The sequence below is a fragment of the Panthera pardus genome, unplaced genomic scaffold (assembly GCF_024362965.1).
Source record: "Panthera pardus isolate Hobbes unplaced genomic scaffold, ASM2436296v1 HiC_scaffold_8, whole genome shotgun sequence".
Taxonomy (NCBI): Eukaryota; Metazoa; Chordata; class Mammalia; order Carnivora; family Felidae; genus Panthera; species Panthera pardus.
Genome location: NW_026527013.1, coordinates 12,425,008 through 12,448,993, shown reverse-complemented (window position 1 = coordinate 12,448,993; position 23,986 = coordinate 12,425,008). Strand labels below are relative to the sequence as shown.

At 45.6% G+C, this 23,986-nt stretch overlaps 1 protein-coding gene across 1 annotated transcript; it reads left to right on the top strand.

The window, feature by feature from the left end:
• The first annotated feature begins 257 nt into the window (after window positions 1-257).
• CALR3 (calreticulin 3) lies at window positions 258-23,787 on the top strand. Its single transcript, XM_053897547.1, has 9 exons — window positions 258-446; window positions 713-814; window positions 3,782-3,985; window positions 10,629-10,723; window positions 13,968-14,156; window positions 17,962-18,069; window positions 18,165-18,296; window positions 19,303-19,395; window positions 23,567-23,787. The coding sequence occupies exons 1-9, from the start codon at window positions 356-358 to the stop codon at window positions 23,708-23,710; spliced, it is 1,158 nt and encodes a 385-aa protein (XP_053753522.1). The 5' UTR covers window positions 258-355; the 3' UTR covers window positions 23,711-23,787.
• Window positions 23,788-23,986: the final 199 nt, after the last annotated feature.

The window sequence follows — 23,986 nt, the reverse complement described above, 5'->3', positions numbered from 1 at the left end:
AACCCCGCCAACCTCGTCCCACGATGTCCATCCGCAGAGGCCGTCGCTGCGCTCCCGGCTAGACACTCCGGCCGGATGGGACCGTTGCCCCCGGCAACTGCGCCAGGGCGGAAGAGACTACATATCCCAGAGCGCGCCGCGCCCCGAGGACCAATGGGGCCTCACGTCATAATCGCGGCGCGTCGGGAGGGTGGTAGTGCCTCGGCGGGCCCGGCGTGCACTGCGCGGTAGAGGCCAATGGTGCCTCAGGTCACAATCGCGAGGCGTGACGGGAGTTGTAGTCTTGGGACGGTCTGGCACTTCGCCGAGACCGCTGGGAGCAAAGGGGCGTTACAAGAAGAGCAGCGCGCACTCTATGGCTGTGGCTCCCGTTCCGCTGTGGGCGGTCTGCTTGCTGCGGGTGGCGCTGGCCACCGTCTACTTCCAAGAGGAATTTCTAGACGGAGGTGAAAAGGCGATGTCCGTGGTGGTGGGAAAGTAGGGGCGAAAGCTCCTCCATCCTTGGCTGCCCAGCGGATAGCCAGAGTCGCCATTGGCACCAGCCCATCGCCGCGGGGTCGGTGGTGGCGAAGCTTTGAAGCCTCGAGCCCCCCGCCCCCCCCCCCCCCCCCGCGCGCGAGCGCGCTCACACACACACACACACACACACACACACACCTCCATGATTCAAATGAACAGTCTCAGCTCTAACCGGTCTTGTTTCCCCCCACAGAGCGCTGGAGGAACCGCTGGGTGCAGTCCACCAATGACTCCCAATTTGGGCATTTTAGACTCTCGTCGGGGAAATTTTATGGTCATAAGGAGAAGGACAAAGGTTAGTGTAGGAATGGTGAGAAAATGGAGCTAAATGTCAAACACACACGCCTCACCTCCATAGCAACCTTCCGAGGTAGGTGTGGCACACCCATAACACCTCTTACAGCCGTTTCACGGGTGGGGAAGCTAAGGCTTGGATAGGGCCTGGCATTACTTTTTCTCTTTCCTTTCTTTACTTGCCCAAGGTCGCTCCATTGTATACCCACTAGTGGCAGGAGTTTGGAGACTCCAGGTCTTTGACCTGCAAAAGGAAAATGATTAGGGGATACTTCTCATGTTTATTTCCACTTTAAGAAGGAGAAAAAAAATCGACCTAAAAGTTACATGCTGTCAGGTGTACAGATCGTACGGGTATAGAAAGATGAGTGTTTACATTTGTACACTCTGGATCAGATAGGGAATGTTTTCAGAGCCCCAGCCCCCTTGCACTGCCCATCCCCCAAGTCAGTAGCCTCCTAGTGCCAAGGGTAACTTCTGTCTTCTTCTCATTTCTGATGTTCAAACGTGGACAAACTACACACTTGTTTTTTGCACGGCTGGTGAGATAAGAATGGCTTTTACATATTTTAATTGTTGGGGAAAAATCAAAAGGGGAATGGTATTTTATAACGTATAAAAATTACATAAAATTTAGTGAAACATATGAAATGTCAATATCCATAAGTAAAGTTTTAATGGAACACAGCCATGATCATTCATTGACTTAGGTTCTTTGGCCTTTTGCATGCTGTAAAGGCAGTAAGTTGGCACACAGACTGTATGACCCGCGAAGTCTAAAATACTTGATCTCTGGCTTGGCAGAAAAGATTGTCCAACCTCTGGTTCGGATGAAAAGTTTTCCTCTTTTCACCAGCCTTCCACTCCACCTCTACCTTGACTCCGCTCCTCCGGTGTTGTCCTGTCGGCAGCTTCTGGTTTTCTTTTCTTTTCTTTCTTTTTTTTTTTTTTTTAATTTTTTAACGTTTATTATTGAGAGACAGAGCATGAGCATGGGAGGGGCAGAGAGAGGAGGAGACACAGAATCTGAAGGAGGCTTCAGGCTCTGAGCTGTTAGCACAGAGCCTGATGCGGGGCTCAAACTCACAAACCCAGCGAGGTCATGACCTGAGCCGAAGTCAGACGCTTAACCAACTGAGCCACCCAGGCGCCCCAGCTTCTGGTTTTCTATTGCATATGCATTGTGTTTTAAGTTACACGTGGACCGAAAGAGTTGGTCACGATTCAGCCCATAGGACAAAAATGGAGTGAAATTAACAGATTGTTTCATCAAGCTTGTCCAAGGATAGGGGTTTCCATTTGGGTTTTTCCGCACCACATTTTTTCCTCCTCCAATCTGGCATCCTGAGATGCTGTGTTTCGTTCACTCCAGCACACATCTAGTGAGAGCACATGGGCAAGGCACTGGGGATACCCATTAGTTTGGCCCCTTTCATTGTGATCTCCAAGGACCATCACACAGAAGCCATAGATGGAAAGATGAATAGAATTCAGTCAGACAGAAATGGGAAGAGGTGAGAGACGATGGGGGTGGCCGAGGAGGGTGGAGAGACGGAGAGGTGGTGAATCTTGGCCTTAGGAATTGCCTGGGTGGTAAAGGGGTAAAGGAGGGGAGATCCTTTGAATTCTTTGAGAAAGGGAAGGGTGGGGGCGGGGAGAGAATGGAGGAGAAAGAAAGAGACGAGTGTGGTATGGGCAGTCAGTCGTGAGTTCAGGCTTGGACGTATCGACAGAAAACGTCAAGTGCATTTATGATGGATCTCTGCATAGGCAGGTTTGGGGGCAGGAATGTGGAGCAGGGAAGACTAGATGATAATAAGACTGGCTCTGTTTTCAATAGTGTAAGATAAGGATTTGGTACAGAGCCTAGTGGCTACTGAAAAGGTGGGGGCGGGTTCGTCTTGAACACCTAAACTTCTAAAATACGAGGTGATTCATGTGACAAAAGGGTGGTATCTCTATAAAAAAAAAAAAAAAAAAAAAAAGATGGCAACTGTGGGCCAGCTCATCCAGGGCAGGGAAGCACTTTTTTACAGGTCAGCACTCTGTTCTCTGTCCACGGTCGTGTGTCCTAAGCAACTCTTTTTTTTTTTTTTTTTTTTTTTTTAATTTTTTTAAAATTTTTTGTTTTTGAACATTTATTTTTGAGACAGAGAGAGACACAGCATGAACAGGGAGGGTCAGAGAGAGAGGGAGACACAGAATCCGAAACAGGCTCCAGGCTCTGAGCTGTCAGCACAGAGCCCGACGCGGGGCTCGAACTCACGGACCGTGAGATCATGACCTGAGCCGAAGTGGGACGCTCAACCGACTGAGCCACCCAGGCGCCCCTTTAATTTTTTTTTTAACGTGTATTTATTTTTGAGACAGAGAGAGACAGAGCATGAACGGGGGAGGGTCAGAGAGAGAGGGAGACACAGAATCTGAAACAGGCTCCAGGCTCTGAGCTGTCAGCACAGAGCCCGACGCGGGGCTCAAACTCACAGACTGTGAGATCGTGACCTGAGCTGAAGTTGGACACTTAACCGACTGAGCCACCCAGGCGCCCCCAAAGCAACTCTTTTAAGACAGGAATGAAAGAAAAGACGCAGGATGCTCTGGTTTTTAACGAAGTTGCCGCACAAGCTTTATTGTGTATTCCCACCCCTTGGAGGATGAATGGAAGCAAAATTAACTCCTTATCCCCTTAGACTGCACATTTGTCATCTACAGCTGAAATGTTTCAATTTAAGACACAACAGTGGTACACTGAGCACAGAGAAACAACGGGGTGTGGAAATAGAAGGTTTCTGGCAGCAGAGAGACTTAGTGGTATGGCCATCCCATATTATTGTGAAGGTGTGTGTGAGGCCCTGGGCTGATGTGAGTGGTTATTCCTGGGGGCAGGGGGAAGGGTGACCATTTAATTCCCTGCAGCACCGAGCGCACGTGTCATTCCTCATCCTTCACGAGTCCTTTTTGTTTAAAGGTCTGCAAACCACGCAAAATGGCCGATTCTATGCCATCTCGGCACGTTTCAAACCGTTTAGCAACAAAGGGAAGACGCTGGTCGTTCAGTACACAGTGAAACACGAGCAAAAGATGGACTGTGGAGGGGGCTACGTTAAGATCTTCCCTGCAGATGTGGATCAGAAGAACCTGAATGGAAAATCTCAGTACTATATTATGTTTGGTGAGTTCAGATAGCACAAAACAACCATTTCTGATGACTTTGAACCCTTCCTTCCACTTGATAGAATTCCTCAGAGCAAGACTGGGCTTCAGTAGTAGTGTTGAGTATATCCAACCAAAGGTTTTTAGTACCGTGGAACCTAATTAACATTATAAAAAGGCAACTGTACCATTCTATTGTACTTTTTTTTTTTAATTTTTTAATGTTTATTTATTTTGAGACAGAGAGAGACAGAGCATGAGCAGGGAAGGGGCAGAGAGAGAGGGAGACACAGAATCTGAAGCAGGCTCCAGGCTCCGAGCTGTCAGCACAGAGCCTGACGCGGGGCTCGAACCCACGAACGATGAGATCATGACCTGAGCCGAAGTCGGACGCTTAACCGACTGAGCCACCCAGGCACCCCTCTATTGTACTTTTGAGAGAGTTATTTATGCGATAGTAATGTAGTCCCAAGTATTTGAAATACATCAGGAGTCAGCAGACTTTGGCCACGGGCCACGTCAGCCCACGGACTGTGTTTGTTATGCCCCATGAGCTGAGAATGGGTTTTAATGTTTTTAATGATTAAAAAAATTAAAAGAAGGCTAATATTTTTGACACGTGAAAATGGTAGGAAAGCCAAAAACATTTCCTGCCTAGCCCTTGCTGACCCCTGGAACACATTAAATATCTCCTGATACCAGGAGTAATTGATTAAAATTTGTGCTAGAATCGGCATGGGAGCCCATTGGGCCACAGGAACTGGACATAACTGAAGCGTGTGGGTTCAAAAAGTTTTCAGGATAAAGAGGATTCTGGGAAAATGGAATAGGACGCACCAGGAATCCATCTCCCCACCTGGACAAAAATCAACAGAATATGATGTAACTATTTTGGAACTCTGAAGTCTGTGGAAGGATTGCTTCTTCCAGGGGAAGAATGGGAAGGTTAATTTGGGGCAATTTGAGCTCTTAGCACAGGAGACCTACCCATCCCCCATTTCAAGCCACACGGCAGACAGCTGTGCATGTGCTCCTGGAGCAGCCTATACGCAGCTTGCCACAGCCGGGGTGGGCAAAAAGGACCCTGTCCTCCCAGTATCAGGGATCTGAACTCTGATCGCTGCTTCTGATCACAGAAGTGCAAACAAATGAACAGCGGAGTTTTGTGTGTTATTGAAGTTAAACTGGTGTAAATTCTAATTAGAGCACTATAACTTCAAGGTGTTAAATGTAACCCCCATGGTTCCTCCACAAAGGAAGTAGCTACAGAATATACACAAAAGGAAGTTAAAAAGGAATTTAAACATTTCCCTACAAAAACTCAAAACGAAAGAAGGGGCGCCTGGGTGGCTCAGTCGGTTAAGCATCCAACTTCAGCTCAGGTCATGATCTTATGGTTTGTGAGTTCGAGCCCCGCATTGGGCTCTGTGCTGAAAGCTCAGAGCCCAGAGCCTGCTTCAGATTCTGTGTCTCCCCCTCTCTCTGATCCTCCCCCACTCATGCTCTTTCTCTCAAAAAAAAAAAAAAAAAAAAAAAAACCAAAAACATTAAAAAAGTTTTTTTCAAAGAGGTTTAAAGTGAAAGGGTGGGAAAAGGTATTCCAGGCAAATAGCACCCAAAAGAGAGCAGAGGTGGCCATACTAATATCAGGCAAAATAGACTTTGAATAAAAGGTTACAAGAGACACAGGACATTATATATTAATAAAAAGGTCAAGGGGCGCCTGGGTGGCTCAGTCGGTTGAGCGGCCGACTTCGGCTCAGGTCATGATCTCGCGGTCCGTAAGTTCGAGCCCCGCGTCGGGCTCTGTGCTCACAGCTCAGAGCCTGGAGCCTGTTTCAGATTCTGTGTCTCCCTCTCTTCTGACCCTCCCTGTTCATGCTCTGTCTCTCTGTTTCAAAAATAAATAAACGTTAAAAAAAATTTTTTTTTAAAAAAGGCAAGAAGATGTAATAACTATAAACATTTACATGCCTAATGAACTTCAAAATATATGAAACAAAAACTGGTAGAATTGAAGGGAGAAATAGGCATAATAAAGAGTACAGCAGAGATAAATGAAATCATGAATAGAAAGACAACAGAGGAAATTAATGAAATCCAAAGTTGTTTCTCCAAAAAGGTCAACAAAACTGACAAAACCTTTACCTAGATGGACAAAGAAAGAAGACTCAAATTACTAAAATCAGAAATGGGATGTTACTACCAATTCTACAGAAATAAAAGGAATTATATGAGAGAGTGCTAAGAACAATTATACACCCAAAAATTTGGATAACCTTGGTAAAATGGACAAATTCCTAGAATCACAAAACCTGCCAAGACTCAATCATGAAAAAATAGAAAATCTGAAGAGACTTATAAATAGTAAGGAGCTTGAAGCAGTAAACCAAAATCTCCCAATAAAGCAAAATCTTGAATCTGATGAACCTCTCACCAATTCTACCAAACATTTAAAGAAGGACTAACACCAATCCTTCTCAAACTTTTCAAAAAAACATTGAAGAGGTGGGAACATGTACTTCCTAGCTCATTCTATGAGGCTAGCATTATTCTGATACCAAAGCCAGACACTAAAAGAAAAGAAACCTACAGACCAATATTCTTATTAACATTGATGCAAAAATTCTCAACAAAATACTAGCAAACAGAAGTCAGCAGCATATTAAAAGGATTATACACCATGACCAAGTGGCATTTCTTCCTTGTCTGCAAGGGTGATTCGAAATATGAAAATCAATCAATAGTATATGCCGCATCAACAGAATGAAAGAAAAAAAGAAACACATGATCATCACAATTGATGCAGAAAAAGCATTCGACAAAATTCAATACCCTTTCACGATAAAACAGTTGACGAACTAGAAATAGCAGGAAACTACTTCAACATAATAAAAGCCATGTATGAAAAACCCACAGCAAACATACCTAGTGGTGAAAGACAAAGCTTTTCCTGTAAGATCAGGAATAAGGCAAGCATGCCCACTTTCACCACTTTTTTTTTAAGTTTGTTAATTTTGAGAGGAAGAGGGGGAGAGAGAGTGCCCAAGTGCAAGCAGGGGAGGGGCAGAGAGAGAAGGAGAGAGAATTCCAAGCAGGGGTTCGAACTCACAAATCATGAAATCATGACCTGAGCCGAAATCAAGAGTTGGATGCTCAACCAACTGAGCCACCCAGGTGCCCCCACTTTCACCACTTCTTTTCAACATACTACTGGAAGTTCTAGCCAGAGCAAACAAGCAAGAAAAATAAATAAAAGCCATCCAAATTGGAAAGAAAGAAGTAAAATGATCTGTTTGCAGATGATTTGATCTTATATGGAGAAAATCATAGAGATTGCACAAAAAAACTATTAGAATTAGTGAATGAATTCAGCAAAGTAGCAGGATACAAAGTCAACACACAAAAAACAGTTACGTTCCTATGTGTGAACAATGAACAATCTGAAAGGGAAGTTACAAAAATAATTCCATTTACAATAGCATCCAAAAGAGTAAAATACTTAGGAATTAAGCAAGGAGGTGAAAAATTCATACGATGATAACTACAAAATATTGCTGAAAGAAATTAAAGAAGATGTAAATAAATGGAAAGACATTCCATGTTCATGGAATGGAAGACTTAATAGTGTTAAAATGTTAACACTAGGGGCGCCTGGGTGGCTCAGTCGGTTAAGCCGCCAACTTCGGCTCAGGTCATGATCTCGCGGTCCGTGAGTTCAAGCCCCACGTCGGGCTCTGTGCTGACAGCTCAGAGCCTGGAGCCTGTTTCGGATTCTGTGTCTCCCTCTCTCTGACCCTCCCCCGTTCATGCTCTGTCTCTCTCTGTCTCAAAAATAAATAAACGTTAAAAAAAAAAATGTTAACACTAGCCAAAGCATTCTACAGATTCTAAAAACAATATACAGATTCAATCCAATTCCTATTAAAATTCCAATGACTTTTTTTTTTTGGCAGAAATGGAAAAACCCATTCTAACATTCATGTGGAATCTCAAGGGACCCTGAATAGCCAAAACAATCTCAAAAAAGAAGAACAAGACTAGAGGGCTCAAGTGTCCATCTGCAAATGAATGGATATACAAATGTGGTATCCATATAATGGACCATCATTCAGCTTTATAAAGGAGGGAAATTTTGATACAGGCTACAACATGGAAGAACCTTGAGGACATTATTCTAAGTGAAATAAGCCAGTCACAAAAAGACAAATACTATCCAATTCCACTTACTTTATTTTAGGTCCTTGGAGTAGTCAAAATTATAGAGCCAGAAGATAGAATGGTGGTTGCCAGGGGCTGAGACAGGGGAGAATGGGGAGTTAGTGTTTAATAAATATAGAGTTCCAGTTTTGTAAGATGAAGAGTCATGGGGATGGGCAGTGGGGATGGTTGCTCAACACGGCAAATGTATTTAATACCCCTGAAGCTACACTTAAAAATGACCCAGACAGTAAATCTTATGTATATTTTACCACAGTTAAGAAATAAGTGAAAAAAATCTTTAAAAAAAAATTTTTTAATGTTTATTTTTGAGAGAGTGAGAGAGAGAGAGAGAGACAGAAGGCAAGTGGGGGAGGGGCAGAGAGAGAGGGAGACACAGAATCTGAAGCAGGCTCCAGGCCCTGAGTTGTCAGCACAGAGCCCAACACGGGGCTCAAACCCACGAACCGTGAGATCATGACCTGAGCCAAAGTTGGACGCTTAAGCGGTTGACTGAGCCACCCAGGCACCCCCCAAAAATATTGGAAATGTAATTTCAAAATATCTGTAATTCAAGTTTAGGGAATCCTTTTTTAAAGTTCTTTTCTCTCGTGACATGGATGTATTGCAGAAGTTTTCTCTGTCCTGGTTTTCCAGTGCTTATCTTTGAATTTATTGTGATCAGCATCAGCCTTCAGACACCTGTTACACTGTTCTCATGTTTGTATGTACAGCTGGTCACAGTGTTCTAGAAGTAGAGAGAATAGATATTATATTATTTATTGAATCTGGATATAATCCTGCCCTGTCTTGGAGGGCAAGGTGACTTCTCTAAGGCTACCACATTACATATATGCAAACTTTCCACCAATTGCATAGTCCCTGACCCCTGCTGTCTTCTCCACCATGACTCCAATTTACTGTTGCATTTAAAATCTGGAACAAAGAACAAACATCTTTATTTTGATTAAAAAGGAAATTAAAATGTCTTCGTTTAGGTTATTTTTATTTTCTTAAAACAGGATGCCAGCGATACAAATGCAGTCTTAAATTATGTTTAAAACCCTAGGAAACAGGTAACACAGCTTCCATTTTGCAAATAAAGAAACTGAGGCTCACGAAGATTAAACTTACTTGCCCCAAATCGGGTCAGCCTGGCTTTAGAGCCTATCTGTCTACTCCCATTTCTTCATAAAAATCCATTACATGCATAAATATTTTATGATCGCTCTTAATGGAAAATGTCCAGATTTCCCAGGCATGCCCGGGCATGTTCTGAAGCCTAATTTAATATTTAAAGCATGTAGGTGCTTAGAAATCAGAAAATTCTGACCAACTTTGAAGGGAAAATTTCATATTTTAATCCTGAGGTGGTAGACTTTCATACAGATAGTTCACATACCATAGCTTTTGTTTTAAAAATTGAACTGGAATGTTTTCCAGTGATTTAAAAAAAAAAAAAAAGGAAATTACATAAACATTGTCCTCTGAGAACTCAGCTGGGAGGTAGACATACTGTTCTTTGTGGGTCCCTCAGGATGCTACTTCTAAGTTCAATGTCATATCCACTCTGGCAAATTGATGATATCCTTTAATTATGTGCAGCCTGGATCTCTCTTATTCTGGAGATTCATCACTGCAAGTTGTAGAAAAAAAAAAAAAATTGCCGTCATCTGCTTGTGTTTACATAGGGTTTGCCTCACAGAATCCCCAGGGGCGGGTGCAGCCCCGGGTCAATGGATTTGGTGGAATTTGATTTGAGACAGAAAGACACCCAGAGGGTCTAGTACATTCCGGAGGCTTAAGCTCAGTAAAGCAGCAGCAGGGTAATTCCAAACATCCTCAGAAGGTTGGACAAATTTTCCAGATACCTCCTGCAAACCTTGTTTAGTACATTCAGAAAGTCTTAGTCTGAATATGTGCCTGCGTGTTGTGCATAATGATAATAACAAATATTGAGCATTGCCATATTAAATGCTTTACATACCTGAGCCCATTTAATTGGCAAAGTAGCCTTGGAAGTCAAGATTAACATCCCCATTTTAGAGAGCAGGACGCGGGGGCGTGGGTAGCTGCGTCGCTGCAAATATGTCTTAGCACGGTGAAAGCTGAGATCAGAGCCAGCTAGTCCCTCACCTGGCACAGGCCACCTCTTAGAGCTTCAGACCAAGGACCCAAGTCTCAGGCAGCGTGCCAAGGATGCTTCCCAGACTGTTAAATCTTTTTCTTACTCACATGCTGCCTTACACTTGACTCCAAAGTAGTTGCAGTGAACTGAGAAGTCACCTGAACCAAGAAGGGTGCCGCTGTCCATTTCAGTATCTCTATGACAACGTCCGATTGTTCCTGCACCTATAGACTTCTGGTGCCTCGTATATTATTTCACAATGATTGGGGGTCTCCTGGGGTGATGCATCATAGAAAGAAATTGAGAGCAGCTAATATTTTTTTTTTTTTTGTAGGGCCCGATATTTGTGGATTTGATTTCAAGAAAGTTCATGTTATTTTACACTTCAAGAATCAGTATCACTCAAACAAGAAATCGATCAGGTGTAAGGTAAGTGCTTCTGTATTCAAATCTGTGATTGTGTTAACTCTTTTTTTTTTTAATGTTTATTTATTTTGAGAGAGAGTGAGAGAGAGAGAGAGAGAGAGAAGGGAAGGGGCAGAGAGGGAGGGAAAGAGAGAGAATCCAAAGCAGGATCCACACTGTCAGCAGAGCCCAACTCGGAGCTTGAACTCACGAACTGTGAGATCATACCCTGAGCTGAAATCAAGAGTCGGATGATTAACTGACTGAGCCACCCAGCCACCTGTGTTAACTCTTAATGACAGCATAAATTTAGAGAAAATCCTTTTGATCTTAAAATATTTATGGGGCGCCTGGGTGGCTCGGTCGGTGAAGCGGCCGACTTCGGCTCAGGTCACGATCTCGCGGTCCGTGAGTTCGAGCCCCGCGTCGGGCTCTGTGCTGACCGCTCAGAGCCTGGAGCCTGTTTCAGATTCTGTGTCTCCTTCTCTCTCTGCCCCTCCCCTGTTCATGCTCTGTCTCTCTCTGTCTCAAAAATAAATAAATGTTGAAAAAAAAAATTTAAAATATTTAACTGAGCCAGGTATGGATCTTAGCAAACACACCCCCCATGCCCTAGGTTTCCAGTTTAGCAGTGTTATTAGAGATACTTGCCTACCCCTTTGGCTTGTTTTCTGACGTTTGTACCCATCAGGAGGGCATACTCACTTTTCACTGTGAGCTGTGACATCGTATTATAATCTGCCTTATAAGGGTTACAATAGAATAGTCACATTTCAGCGGTGTCCGTCCTCACTATGGAATAGAATATTCAGGCTGGGACGCAAAAACATCCTGAAGAAATTAATCTTCAACATACCAAAACATTTACAAATGGGAATGTTTCTAAAATGGAAGCATACTTTCTTACTTTTTACCACGGATCCTGTGAAAACAACACTGATGCCTTCATAACTCCACGGCCCAGCCCAGGGCTTCTCCAAAGAGGCAGTTTGCATCACGTCCCTGGCTCCGGGCCCGCGGAAGGGAAGTACACTCCCCGAAGCAACCCCTCTATTTGAATGTAGCCACCAGGAAGCTGGGACCTGACTCCTGGGGCATCCCCAGTGCCCAGAGCTTCAACATGGGGGGCCTCCACAAGTCTGGGCAAATCTGGGCAGGAGGCCGGGGTGCATCTGGAGAGCACAGTGACTGCACAGAGGGGAAGTGTCCATAATCGCCACTATTTATTCAGTCCTGACCCAAGCAGGGGTGTGTTCGGTCTCTTCACAAAGCCCCAGTGAGTCTCCCGTTGGCAGCCTCGTTGCTCTCTTGGGGTCCCACCCGCCGACCTGGTGGCTGCAAAGGATCATCAGGTCCTCTTTAAATGGAGAGGCCTGACATCACTCCTGTGGGGGTGAGGGAGAGCTCGAAGGCCAACTGAGTGCACAGGTTTTACAACTGATTCCCGAGGAATTGTTCAGTTGCACATTGGATGTGGGGGAGAGCCTAGGGATGACACTACAGAGGCCATGAAGTCTGGCCTGGACTGTGCTGGGGAGGTCAGAGCATGACAAGCTCAGGACAGCAAGCCTATGGGGCCCCGAGTGGCAGCCGCAGATTGATGATGCCCTCAGACATGTGCTATTTCTGCACCTGCTAGAAAAAGAAAAGATGCTTCTGTTGAAGGAGCACTGACTCACAGCAGGTTGTTGGTGTTCCCAGTGAGGAGAAGCTACGTCCAGTGGGGTTGGATTCATTCTGTGATGCTGTGAAAGAAAGGCTGAGAATCTCTCCTGCAGGCAGTGGTCAGCCCTCAGGGGTTTTCAAGGAGAGGGGCAGATCTGCCTGTTAGAGAAATACCTCAGATGTTCTGGGGGGCGGGGGCTGGAGGGACAGGGTGATCGATAGGCAGGGAGAAGGGTGAGACTGTGAGGCCAAGGCTTCAATGGGATACAGAACATGGGACCGTTTTTGACAGGGGTGGGACCCAGAGGACTTTGTGATGTTTGGAATTTGGCTACTGGGTATGTGGTCGATGAATCTCAGCAGCATTGCTGTTAATCAGGGGAAACAAAGACCAGTGGGGGGCCAGGCCACACTCGAGAGATGTGTTTGGAACCATTGGTTGTGGACTCCTGGCAGACATCCAGGTAGAGGTGTCCAGAAAGTTGTTGGAAACTCCGCTCTGTAGCTCAGGCCAATGGTTAGGATTAAAGATCCTGGTTTGGATCCATTGCATATGTGTGGGAGTGGATGTTATCCCTCGGGATGGCCAATGAACCCAAAGTCTAAATTAGGAAAGGTGAGTGGAGACAAAGACGGACAGAGATCAGGGAGGGAGCATTGGGAGAAGCCTGTACTCAGCTGTCACAGCGAGCTACAGAGGTCGAGAGGAACACGGAGCAGACAGAGCCATCGGCCGTGGTGTGGACAGCAGCCTATGCCCCTCAGAGCAGAGCAGAGGGGTACTGAAGAAGCTATTACTTTTGGCTCTTAGCAGAGGGGGAATCCTCCTGATGGAGCCTTTAAGATGCTGAGACAGTGGTTCCCAAACCTGAGCCCTGAGCAGCATCAGCATCTTTGGAAGGTCTGTGCAGGAGACTGGAGGGTCCATTCAGGTGCTGATACAGCAGGTCAGGCTGACCCGGTGACAGACATTTCTAGGGCATGCCCCGTGACAATGACCAGGCAGCCCCACTGCTGACAGGCAGGCACATCTTGGGCAGCCCCGACCTCCCCAGACACCTGCCCATCCACCTCCCATCTGTCATTTATTGAATGCTTGCCCAATGGTTCCCTTGTGTCTGGTCTGGGGCTTTTAACTGTGACCAAGAGAGACACTAGGCCTGCCCTTGCTAGACGGCTCAGAGCATTAGATAGGTCCCCGCTGTGTTGAAAAAATAGACTGGGCTTCATTTGGTATCTTTCAGAATACAGAACAGGAAATCGTTTTCCGCATAACTTTTCATAAACCGAACAGAGCAGTGGTGTTTGGGTTACACCAAGACCCTGTCATAACCACCTGTGGGATTCTAGGTGGGAAGCATTGTCTACACATAAGGGAACCAGTCACTCAAGAGAAGTCAGCTGGTAGCGCGGAAGTTTTCTACAAGGGAGCGATTTCTTCTGTGGGCCACGTTTTGTAGTCAAGTCAACCCCTGTCCCTAGAAACACTCTTCTTGCTGTTTACAGCAAAGCTTTGACCAACAGCGACTTAAATCACATACGTAGTCCTGCCCTGAAATGTCAAAGGTCTCATCGTTATCCTTTCTCCCCTTAAAACGTGCAGGTTGATGGATTTACACACCTCTATGCTCTGGTTTTAAGACCGGACCTCACTTACGAAGTGAAAATTGACGGTCAATCAATTGAATCCGGCGACATCGAATATGACTGGAACTTAACGTCACTTAAGAAGATGGAGAAGTCCTCCGCAGAGTCCAAGGATTGGGACCAGGCGAAAGATGACAAATCCCAGGTGTGCATTTTCCACGAACATCTCCACAGAGTGTGCCAGTGGAGTTTGTAAGCACGCAGGTCCTGTGTGATTGCTGCATGGCTGGTAATCATGATGCCCACATGGTCACAACCAAAGTGCCCTCCCTGGAGCATTTGCCGCTGAAACCGGCCACATAGCTTCACGCTTCCAGGGATCGTGAAAGGGTCTTACAATATTTGTGATGAAAGTGAGCAAGTTTTTTTTTTTTTTTAACCCATGTGGTTTTTTTTAAGGATATTGCATCAGCAATCTTTATAAAAGTGATTTTTTTTCTTATTTTGCTATTCCGAATTTGAACATGAAGTATTTTTTGAGCATCGCACTTGTGACTGACAACCAAGAATCAGTTAACGTAATGGGTCTGCGTGAGTTTTCCTAGGGTTGCTTAACAAAGGACCGCAAAGTGGGTGGCTTAAAAATGACAGAAGTGTAGGGGGGCGGGGGGAGCCAGGGTGGCTCAGTGGGTTGAACATCCGACCTCAGTCCAGGTCACGATCTCACGGTTCGTGACTTCAAGCCCCACATTGGGCTCGCTGCTGTCAGCACAGAGCCTGCTTCTGATCCTCTGTCCCCCTCTCTCTGCCTCTCTCCCACTTGTGCTCTCAAAAATAAATAAAACGTTAAAGATCATGACAGAGGGGCACCTGGGTGGCTCAGTTGGTTAAGTGTCCGACTTTGGCTCAGGTCATGATCTCATGGTTCTTGAGTTCAAGCCCCCACATTGGGCTCTGTGCTGATAGCTCAGAGCCTGGAGCCCGCTTCGGATTCTGTGCCTCCTTCTCTCTCTCTGCCCCACCCCTACTCGCTCACGCTCTCTCTCTCTCTCTCCAAAATAAATTAACATTAAAAAAAAAAGGACAAATGTATTCTCTCATGGGTCTTGAGGGCAGAAGGCAGAAATCCAGGATATCAGTAGGGTAACACTCCCTCTGAAGGATCTTGAGGACAATCCTTCCTTGTTTCTTCCAGCTTCCGTTGGTTCCAGGAGTTCCTTGGCTGGTAGGCCTCAATCTCTGCCCCGCCACCTCCCGCCCCCACACGGCCTCTTCTTCTTGTGTCTCTCCTATCTCTTATAAAGACGTTTGTCATTGGACTTAAGGCCCACCTGGATAATCCAGAAAGATGTGCCTCAAGATCCTTACCTTAATTACTTCTTCAAAGATCCTTTGTTCAATATAAGCTTGCATTCCCAGATTCCGAGATTTTGGACATGGACAAACCCTTACCCGGAGCTACCACTCAGCCCACTACAAGCTACCTTCTGTTTTGTTTTGTTTTGTGTTTAGTTTACATTTATTTATTGTCGCAGTGTTTTGTTTTGAGCATCAAACACTACTCCAAACCCATGAACCATTTGCCTTAAGACGGTTGTCTTTGCTGTAAGGCAATCAATGTCTGTGTTTACGATTAATTTCTGGCAACTTAAACCTGCTCAGTGGCATTGCTGTCTGATAATCAAGTACGTTGTCATAGACAATGTAATCATTAAAGCAAAAGAGCAAAGTTTCTCCCTCCCTTACTGACCTACCCTAAAAACAGACCAAAAAAGTAGTTTTCACCTGGAAAGAGCACTTACTTTAAACAAGGTACAGAGGGGCCCTTGGGTGGCTCAGTCGGTTAAGCGTCCGACCTCAGCTCAGGTGATGATCTAACGGTCCGTGAGTTCGAGCCCCGCGTCGGGCTCTGTGCTGACAACTCAGGGCCTGGAGCCTGCTTCAGATTCTGTGTCTCCCTCTCTCTCTGTCCCTCCCCAACTTGTCCTCTGTCTCTCTCTCTCTCTCTCTCTCAAAAATAAATAAACAGTAAAATTAAAAAACAAGCAAACAGAAAAACAAGGCACAGAATGGCGAAGAAACTGACCTTGCAGCCCTCTGGCTATGCAGGAGAGGACACAGGTCTTAGGATGAAAGTCCTGGCTGCCTCTGAGCTACAACGATGTGGGCTAGCAGTGTTGTGTGCCTTAGGGCTGAGCGTACTTGAGGTGGGTCCCTGGTGGAGCCTAATCATACGCTCTGGAGCTGGCCTCCAAACTGGCTGTGTTTTGTCCATTTGTTCAGTTCTGTGTGAACTCCTAAGCAAATTAGTTCATTATGGCATTATGATTTGACAGCCTGCAATTATAAGGAGCTGGCTACTCGGATTGCATTGTAACCATTTCCTGGTCCCAGCACAAGAGTGGCTCATCTGTTGCCAGTTGAGGTGGGAGCAAAAAAGCCGACCGGGAGCCACCAAATCCTACGTGTCAGTCATTAAGAAATATTGCATATCATGAAAAAGCCCGTCTTTTTTCGTTTGTTTGTTACTTTTGAGAAAGAGTGCGTGTGAGCAGGGGAGGGGCAGAGAGAGAGGGAGAGAGAGGATCCCAAGTGGTCTCCATGATGTCAGCACAGAGCCCAACTTGGGGCTCAAACCCACGAACCATGAAATCACGATCTGAGCTGAGATCAAGAGTCAGACGCTCAACCAACTAAGCCACCCAGATGCCCCTGTTTTTATATGTTTATCTGAATATTAATCCATAGCACCTTTTATTCATCCATTTATGTTTTTATAAAGTCTTTTTTAGTGTTTATTTATTTTTGAAAGCGAGAGACAGAGAGTGAGCAGGAGAGGGGCAGAGCGAAAGAGAGACACAGAATCCGGAATGGGCTCCAGGCTCTGAGCTGTCGCGGGGCTCGAACTCACGAACCGTGAGATCGTGACCTGAGCCAAAGTCGGACGCTTAACCCACTGAGCTACCCAGGCGCCCCATTCTCATCCATTTATTTATTCAACAAATATTTGTTCAACACCTCCTGAGCCACGTACAGACATAGAGACTCAGATATATGTGTATATATATGAGTGCATGGCTACATGTGTATATGTGTATACAAGTGTGCATGTGTGTTAATGTGTGTATGTATATGTGTGTCCACATCTATTATACACACGGATTATACATGTGTGTGCATGTATTATATGCATGCATATGTGCATGTATGTATGCATATATTTATATGTGTATACTGTGACTGTTAATATACATGTGTATATATTTTATATAATATATGTGTAAAGTCTAAATAACATAACTGCTTTTCTCCTGCTACCCAGCAATCCCCAGGTAAATCCTGGAACATTTCTTAGTTGTCCAGCCTCTCTCTCTGGAACATTCCACGCACGACTGTGATGTAGAAGGACAGACCACCTAACCAGCAGTGACTGTGTGGCCCCTTCCCCCCAACATCACTTCTGTCCCAACATTTTTTTTTAAATTTTTTTTTTTAATTTATTTTTGAGACAGAGAGAAACAGAGCATGAACGGGGGAGGGCCAGAGAGAGAGGGAGACACAGAATCCGAAGCAGGCTCCAGGCTCTAAGCTGTCAGCACAGAGCCCAACGCGGGGCTCGAACTCACGGACAGTGAGATCATGACCTGAGCCAAAGTCGGACGCTCAACTGGCTGAGCCACCCAGGCGCCCCTGTCCCAACATTTTTTAACTTTAGCCACTATGTTGAGTTTTCCAGACTGTTGTTCCTCACCAGTTTGGGAAGGGCGGTGTGATCATGCCAAGGCTTAGGGAGAAAATCCGGGCAGCGTGGGGCCTTGACATCCTCGGTGGGACTGAGAACCCTGAGCACTTGGCCCTTTGATCACCAAATTGATGGGCAAATTATGATTTGACAGCCTGCAATGGGCCCACGCATAATGGGCCCATGGGCCTGCTGCTGCCTCCGGGTAGCTAAGAATTTCTTTTCTCACATCTGAGATTTGATTGTTTTTTTCCTTATACATGGTAAGGACTGGGAGAAGCATTTTCTGGATGCCAGTGCCAGTAAGCCAAGCGACTGGAACAGTGAACTGGACGGGGACTGGCAGGCGCCGATGCTGCAGAAGCCTCGGTATCAGGTGGGTGGTGTCTTCTTCCTGCGATGCCCCAGGATGGCCCTCCCCCGCCTCCGCCTGCGTCCCTCCGGACCCGCACTTAGGTTCTGTTGTTGCAGGATGGCCTGAAACCAGAGGGTATAGACAAAGACGTTTGGCTCCATCAGAAGCTGAAAAACACCCATTATTTGACAGAGTACGACCTCTCAGAATTTGAGAACATTGGTGCCATTGGACTGGAGCTTTGGCAGGTTATCTGGTTTTAAATTTACTATCACACAGGGGCGCCTGGGTGGCTCAGGAAGTTGAGTGTCCAACTCTTGATTTCAGCTCAGGTCATGATCCCGGGGTCGTGGGATAGAGCCATGTGTCGGGCTCAGCCCCCGAGCATGGAGCCTATTTGGGATTCTCTCTCTCTCTCTCTCTCTCTCTCTCTCTCTCTCTCTCTCCCCCCACTTCTGCCCCTCCCCCGCTGAAAGAAAGAAAGAAAGAAAGAAAGAAAGAAAGAAAAATAAATAAATAAATAAATAAATAAATAAATAAATAAATAAATTTGCTGCAGTTTGATAACTCTGAGCTTCAGCCTAAACTCCTGCATTCACATAGCTGGTATTCCTTGAGTTCCTACTGTGTACCTGGTATTCCTTGAGCTCCTACTGTGTACCTGGTACCCATACCTGGACTCAAGACGTAATTCAGCCATGAACAAAACAGACATCCTTTCTGCCCTCCTTTTTTTTTTTTTTTTTTTTTTTTTGCATTTCCCGTCTGCCTCGCTGCCCCCTGGGGATTTGTCACTCCTCAGCCTGGAGTTGACCTGTGGGGCCCATCAGCTTTAGGACAAGACTGCAGATTCTGATACTAGCAGAGTCCAGGGTGGAGCCTGAGATCCTGCCTCCCCAGCAAGCTCCCAGGTGGTGCTGACGCTGCGGGCTGACTTTGCACAGTCAAGTTCTCGGGCAGTGGTGGGCGAACATCACAAGCGCTCGAGTCCCTTGAGTGCTCTTCAGTCTCCACGCCCAGGCAGCACCCCAGACTGGTTAAGTCAGCATCCCTGGGGGGGACACCAGGCATCAGGAGTTTCTAAGTTTGAGAACCAGTGCCTCGGAGGGAAGGGATGCTTCAGAAATGGGTTTAGGCACGTGCTACTGTTGAGATCCAATCACCCTTAGGGTCCTGAGCCACATACAATTGCTTCTTGGTGCAAAGTTGTTGTATTCGTCACATCAATAAGGATGGCCTTATTTTCATCCACAGGTGAGATCAGGAACCATCTTCGATAACTTCCTGATCACAGACGATGAAGAGTATGCTGAGAATTTTGGCAAAGCCACTTGGGGGGAAACTAAGGTATGACACACAATGAACTTTTTGGTCATCATTCATTTATGTCTGTACTTGAGTCTAACATATAGGAAAGGGCTTGATGGATTTTTATTAGTAAACATCCCACCCAGATCAAGGTACAGAATGTTACCAGGGTTCTGGGAACCTCCTCATACCCCCTCCCTGCCGGTAGCTGCCCCCAAAAGGAACCACTATCCCATTGTCGTACATTTGACCTCCTTTTGAAATTCATGTAAGTGGAGCCATCCAATAGTTACTCATTCAGGCAGTGCTGTGAGCTTCATATTATCGAATACAGCAGCAGCTCATTCTTACTGTGTGACTATTCCAGAAGGTATATATCCATTCTCTGTTGATGCAGCTTTGGATTGCTTCCAGCTTGTGGCCTCACGAATAAAGCTGTTCCCGTCATTCCCGTGTGTGTCTTTCAGTGGACACATGCCCAGGACAGGACAGCCTGGGTCACAAGGTCCCACACAGCCCAACAGTTTTCAGTGTGTCATCCTCTTTTCTGTTTCCTTTTGCAGAGGTTGAGAGTTACGGTTTATGCCGCATCTTTGGCCATGCTTGGTATCATTGTCAGTTGTTGACAAGTCAAATTTACTGAAGCATAATATGCACACTGTAAGATTTATCCTTTTTTGGTGTGGAAGTCTATGACTTTTGATAAACGCATACAGTTGTGAAACCACCAACAAAGATCCAGATGTAGGGGGGCCTGGGTGGCTCAGTCGGTTAAGCGTTTGACCTCGGCTCACGTCACGATCTCATGGTCTGTGAGTTCGAGCCCCGCCTCGGGCTCTGTGCTGACAGCTCAGAGCCTAGAGCCTGTTTCTGAGTCTGTGTCTCCCTCTCTCTCTGCCCCTCCCCCGCTCACGCTCTGTCTCTCTCTCTCTCAAAAAATAAATAAACATTAAAAAAATTTTTTTAAATGGGATGAACTGGGGGCGCCTGGGTGGCTCAGTCAGTTAAGCGTCCGACTTCAGCTCAGGTCATGATATAATGGTTTGAGGGTTCAAGCCCTGCATCAGGTTCTGTGCTGACAGCTCAGAGCCTGGAGCCTGCTTCAAATTCTGTGTCTCCCTCTCTCTCTGCCCCTCCCCTACTCATGCTCTTTCTCTCAAAAATAAACATTAAAAAAGTTAAAAAAAAAAAAAAAAAGAACCAGATGTAGAACAGGATCATCATCCCCAAAGGTCTCCTTGGGCCCTTTGGAGCCAAACCCTCTCCCACTTCAGGCCTCCACTGACCTGGTATCTGCCTGTACAGCCTCAACTTTTCGAAGTGTCATGTAAATGGAGTAAGCTAGCATGTGGTCTTTTTGAGCCTGCTCCTCAAGCATAATGTGTCTGAGATTGAGCCATGTTTGGGGTATTAGTCAGTAATTGGTTTCTTCTTATTGCTGGGTAGTTTTTTTTTTTTTTTAATTTTTATTATTTTTGTAATCTTTATTTATTTTTGAGAGACAGAGACAGAGCATGAGTGGAGGAGGGGCAGAGAGAAAGGGAGACACAGAATCCGAAGCAGGCTCCAGGCTCTGAGCTGTCAGCATAGAGCTTGAGGCGGGGCTCGCACCCACAAACTGTGAGATCATGATCTGAGCCGAAGTCAGACGCTTAACCGACTGAGCCACCCAGGCACCACAGTAGTTTTGTTTTTTTTTTTTTAATTTTTAAGTTTATTTATTTATTTTGAGAGAGAAAGGAAGTGGGGGAGGGGCAGAGAGAGGGGGCAAGAGAGAATCCCAAGCAGGCTCCACACTGTCAGCGCAGAGCCCAACGCGGGGCGCTAACTCACGAACTGTGAGTTCATGACCGGCACCAAGATCAAGAGTCAGATGCTTAACCAACTGAGCCCCCACCAGGCACCCCATTGGTAGTTTTATCTGTTCACCAGTTGACAGACAATTGGGTGTTTCCGGTTTTTGACATATGATCAAAGCTGTTATGAATATTTACTTAACAGTTTTTTCTGTGTGGATGCGGGCCTTCAGTTCTCTGGTGTAAATAGCCGGGAATAGGTGGGTCCTACAAGAGGGGTTTAACCCCAGAAGAACCTGCCAGGCTGTTCCTAGGGGGGCTGTGCTGTCTCGCATCCTCAACCAGCACGGGGATTGTGGGCTTCTCTAGGCGTGTAGGGGTATTTCCAGTTTTAGTTTTCTTACCCTGGTAACAAATGAAGGTTGGCCCTGTTTTATGGCTTTCGTGGCCCTTTGGATATCCTTTTTTGTGAACTGCTTGCCTTTGATTTATTGCTTCAGTTGAAGTGTAGTTGGCGTACAATATTATATTGGTTGCGGGTGTACAACATAGTGATTCAACATTTATGTACGTTAAGAAATGTTCACCATAAGTCTAGCTACCACCTGTCACCGTACAAAGTTATTACAGTATTAATGACTATATCGTCTATGCCGCACATGACATCCCCATGACTTATTTATATTTTATAACTGGAAGTTTGTACTTTTTGACCCCCTTCACTCATTTTGTGCACCCTCTTTCATTCTCTGTATCTATAAGCTTGGTTTGTTTTTTTATTATTATTATTCCACATATAGGTGAGATCATATGGTATTTGCCTTTCTTCATCTTACTTATTTCACTTAGCATAATGCCTTCAAGGTCCATCTGTGTTGCTGCAGATGGCAAGATTTCATTCTCTTTTATGGCTAAGTAATATTCCACTGTGTGTGTGCGTGTGTGTGTGTGTGTGTGTGTGTGTCACATTTTCTTTATCTATTCATTGGTTGGTGGGCAGTTGGGTTGCTCTTAGTCTTGGCTATTGTAGATAATGCTGGAATAAACATGGGGGTGCAGATATCCTTTTGAGACAGTGTTTTCGTTTTCTTCAGAGAAATACCCAGAAGTGGAATTACTGGATTATATGGCATTACTGTTTTTAATTTGGGGGGAACCATCATACTGTTTTCTGTAGTGATTGCCCCAATTTACATTCCCACCAATAGTGTATGAGGGATCCCTTTTCTCCACATCCTTGGCCAGCGCTTTTTATCTAGTGTTTTTTTTTTTTTTTAATATGTATAATAGCCATTCTAACAGGTGTGAGGTGATATCTCATTGTGGTTTTAATTTGTATTTTCCTGATAAGTGATAATGAGCATTTTTTTTTATGTTGGCCTGTTGGTCTGTGGCCATCTGGATGTCTTCTTTGGAAAATGTCTATTCAGATCCTCTGCCCGTTTTTTCCATCAGATTTTTTTTTTTTGCTATTAAGTTGTATAAGTTCTTTATATAATTTGGATATGAACCTCTCATTAGACATGATTTGCAAATATTTCCTCCCATTGAACAGGTTGCCTTTTCATTTTGTTGACGGTGAGGGAGCCATTTCTTCTTGAATCTGATTTCTCCCGTGAAGCTTTACTAAAACTCTTTTTCAGTAATGACTACGGGAACCTTCCTGATGTTGTCTGCACTGCTAACCCTTGTGTTGATCACATGAGCCTGGATTTTTTTCACCTAGGCTCAGAGGACTCCTTTCACTACCCGTTCACTGCTTAGCTGATTGAAGGACAGGGGCCCAGGTACTCTGGGAAGAGAAGGAAGCGGATGGGTGTATTTGTGTCCTGTGGCCACTGTAACAGATTATCACAAATTGGCTGGCTTAACACAACACAGATTCATCATCTCACAGGTCTGGATGCCCGAAGTCCAAAATCACTATCAGTGGACTGAAATCAAGGCCTCAGCAGGGCTGAGCAGGCTGAGCAGCCCTCCAAGGGCTCTGCGGGAGCATCCTTCCTTCGCCTCTTACAGCCTCCGGTGGCCCCTAGTGTCCCTTGGTTTGTGGCCATGTGGCTCTGTTTCTGCCTCTGTCTTCACGTGGTCTTCTGTGTATGTGTCAAATCTCTCCCTGTCTCCTATGAGGACATTAGTGATGGATTTTAGCGTCCATTTGATGACCCAGGATAATCTTCCTATCTCAACATGCTTAACTTAATCATATTTGCAAAGACCCTTTTCCCATAGAAGGTCCCATTTACAGGATCCGGGATTAAGGCCTGGCATCCTTGGGGGCTCTTCTAAGCTGCCCCCAGGCGGTGTGGAGGCTTGTAGAAGGCAAGGGCAGGCTGAAGGTGGATCCCCAGTCCCCTCCCTGGAAACACAACCCCCAGCGGCTAATGTCTCATGTGTCTGTTTCTTTCTCCAAGGGCCCAGAAAGGGAGATGGATGCCATACAGGCCAAGGAGGAAGTGAAGAAGGCCCGGGAGGAAGATGAGGAGGAGCTGCTGATGGGCAAGTTTGGTGGGCACGACAAAGTTTTCCAGAGATTTCACAGGAGGGACGAATTCTAGTCATTCCCACCCTAGATAAAGATGATGGGTAAAACCTTGCTTCTACTTTAATCTACATTTAAAAGTGCAAACATCAACATATGTGGTAATCTGTCCAATTTTCTTTGAAAATGTTCCTATGCTTCTCAGTGGGGTCGGCCTGGTTTTCCCCGGGGCCCCCTCCCCGCTGCGCACAGAGATTTCTCTCCACAAATCTGAGTGCTGGAAGCTACAGGCCAGTGACAGTCTGGCCCAAATCACGATGCTCTTCTCTTAGCCCCCAAAATGTTTTATAAA

What these genes read in the sequence shown, in the direction of transcription:
- CALR3 (XM_053897547.1), top strand. Translation starts at nt 356, where the DNA reads ATGGCTGTGGCTCCCGTTCCGCTGTGGGCGGTCTGCTTGCTGCGGGTG. An exon ending in TCAGTACTATATTATGTTTG is followed by an intron (nt 3,986 to 10,628) that starts GTGAGTTCAGAT and finishes TTTTTTTTGTAG; the next exon opens with GGCCCGATATTTGTGGATTT. An exon ending in CCACTTGGGGGGAAACTAAG is followed by an intron (nt 19,396 to 23,566) that starts GTATGACACACA and finishes TCTTTCTCCAAG; the next exon opens with GGCCCAGAAAGGGAGATGGA.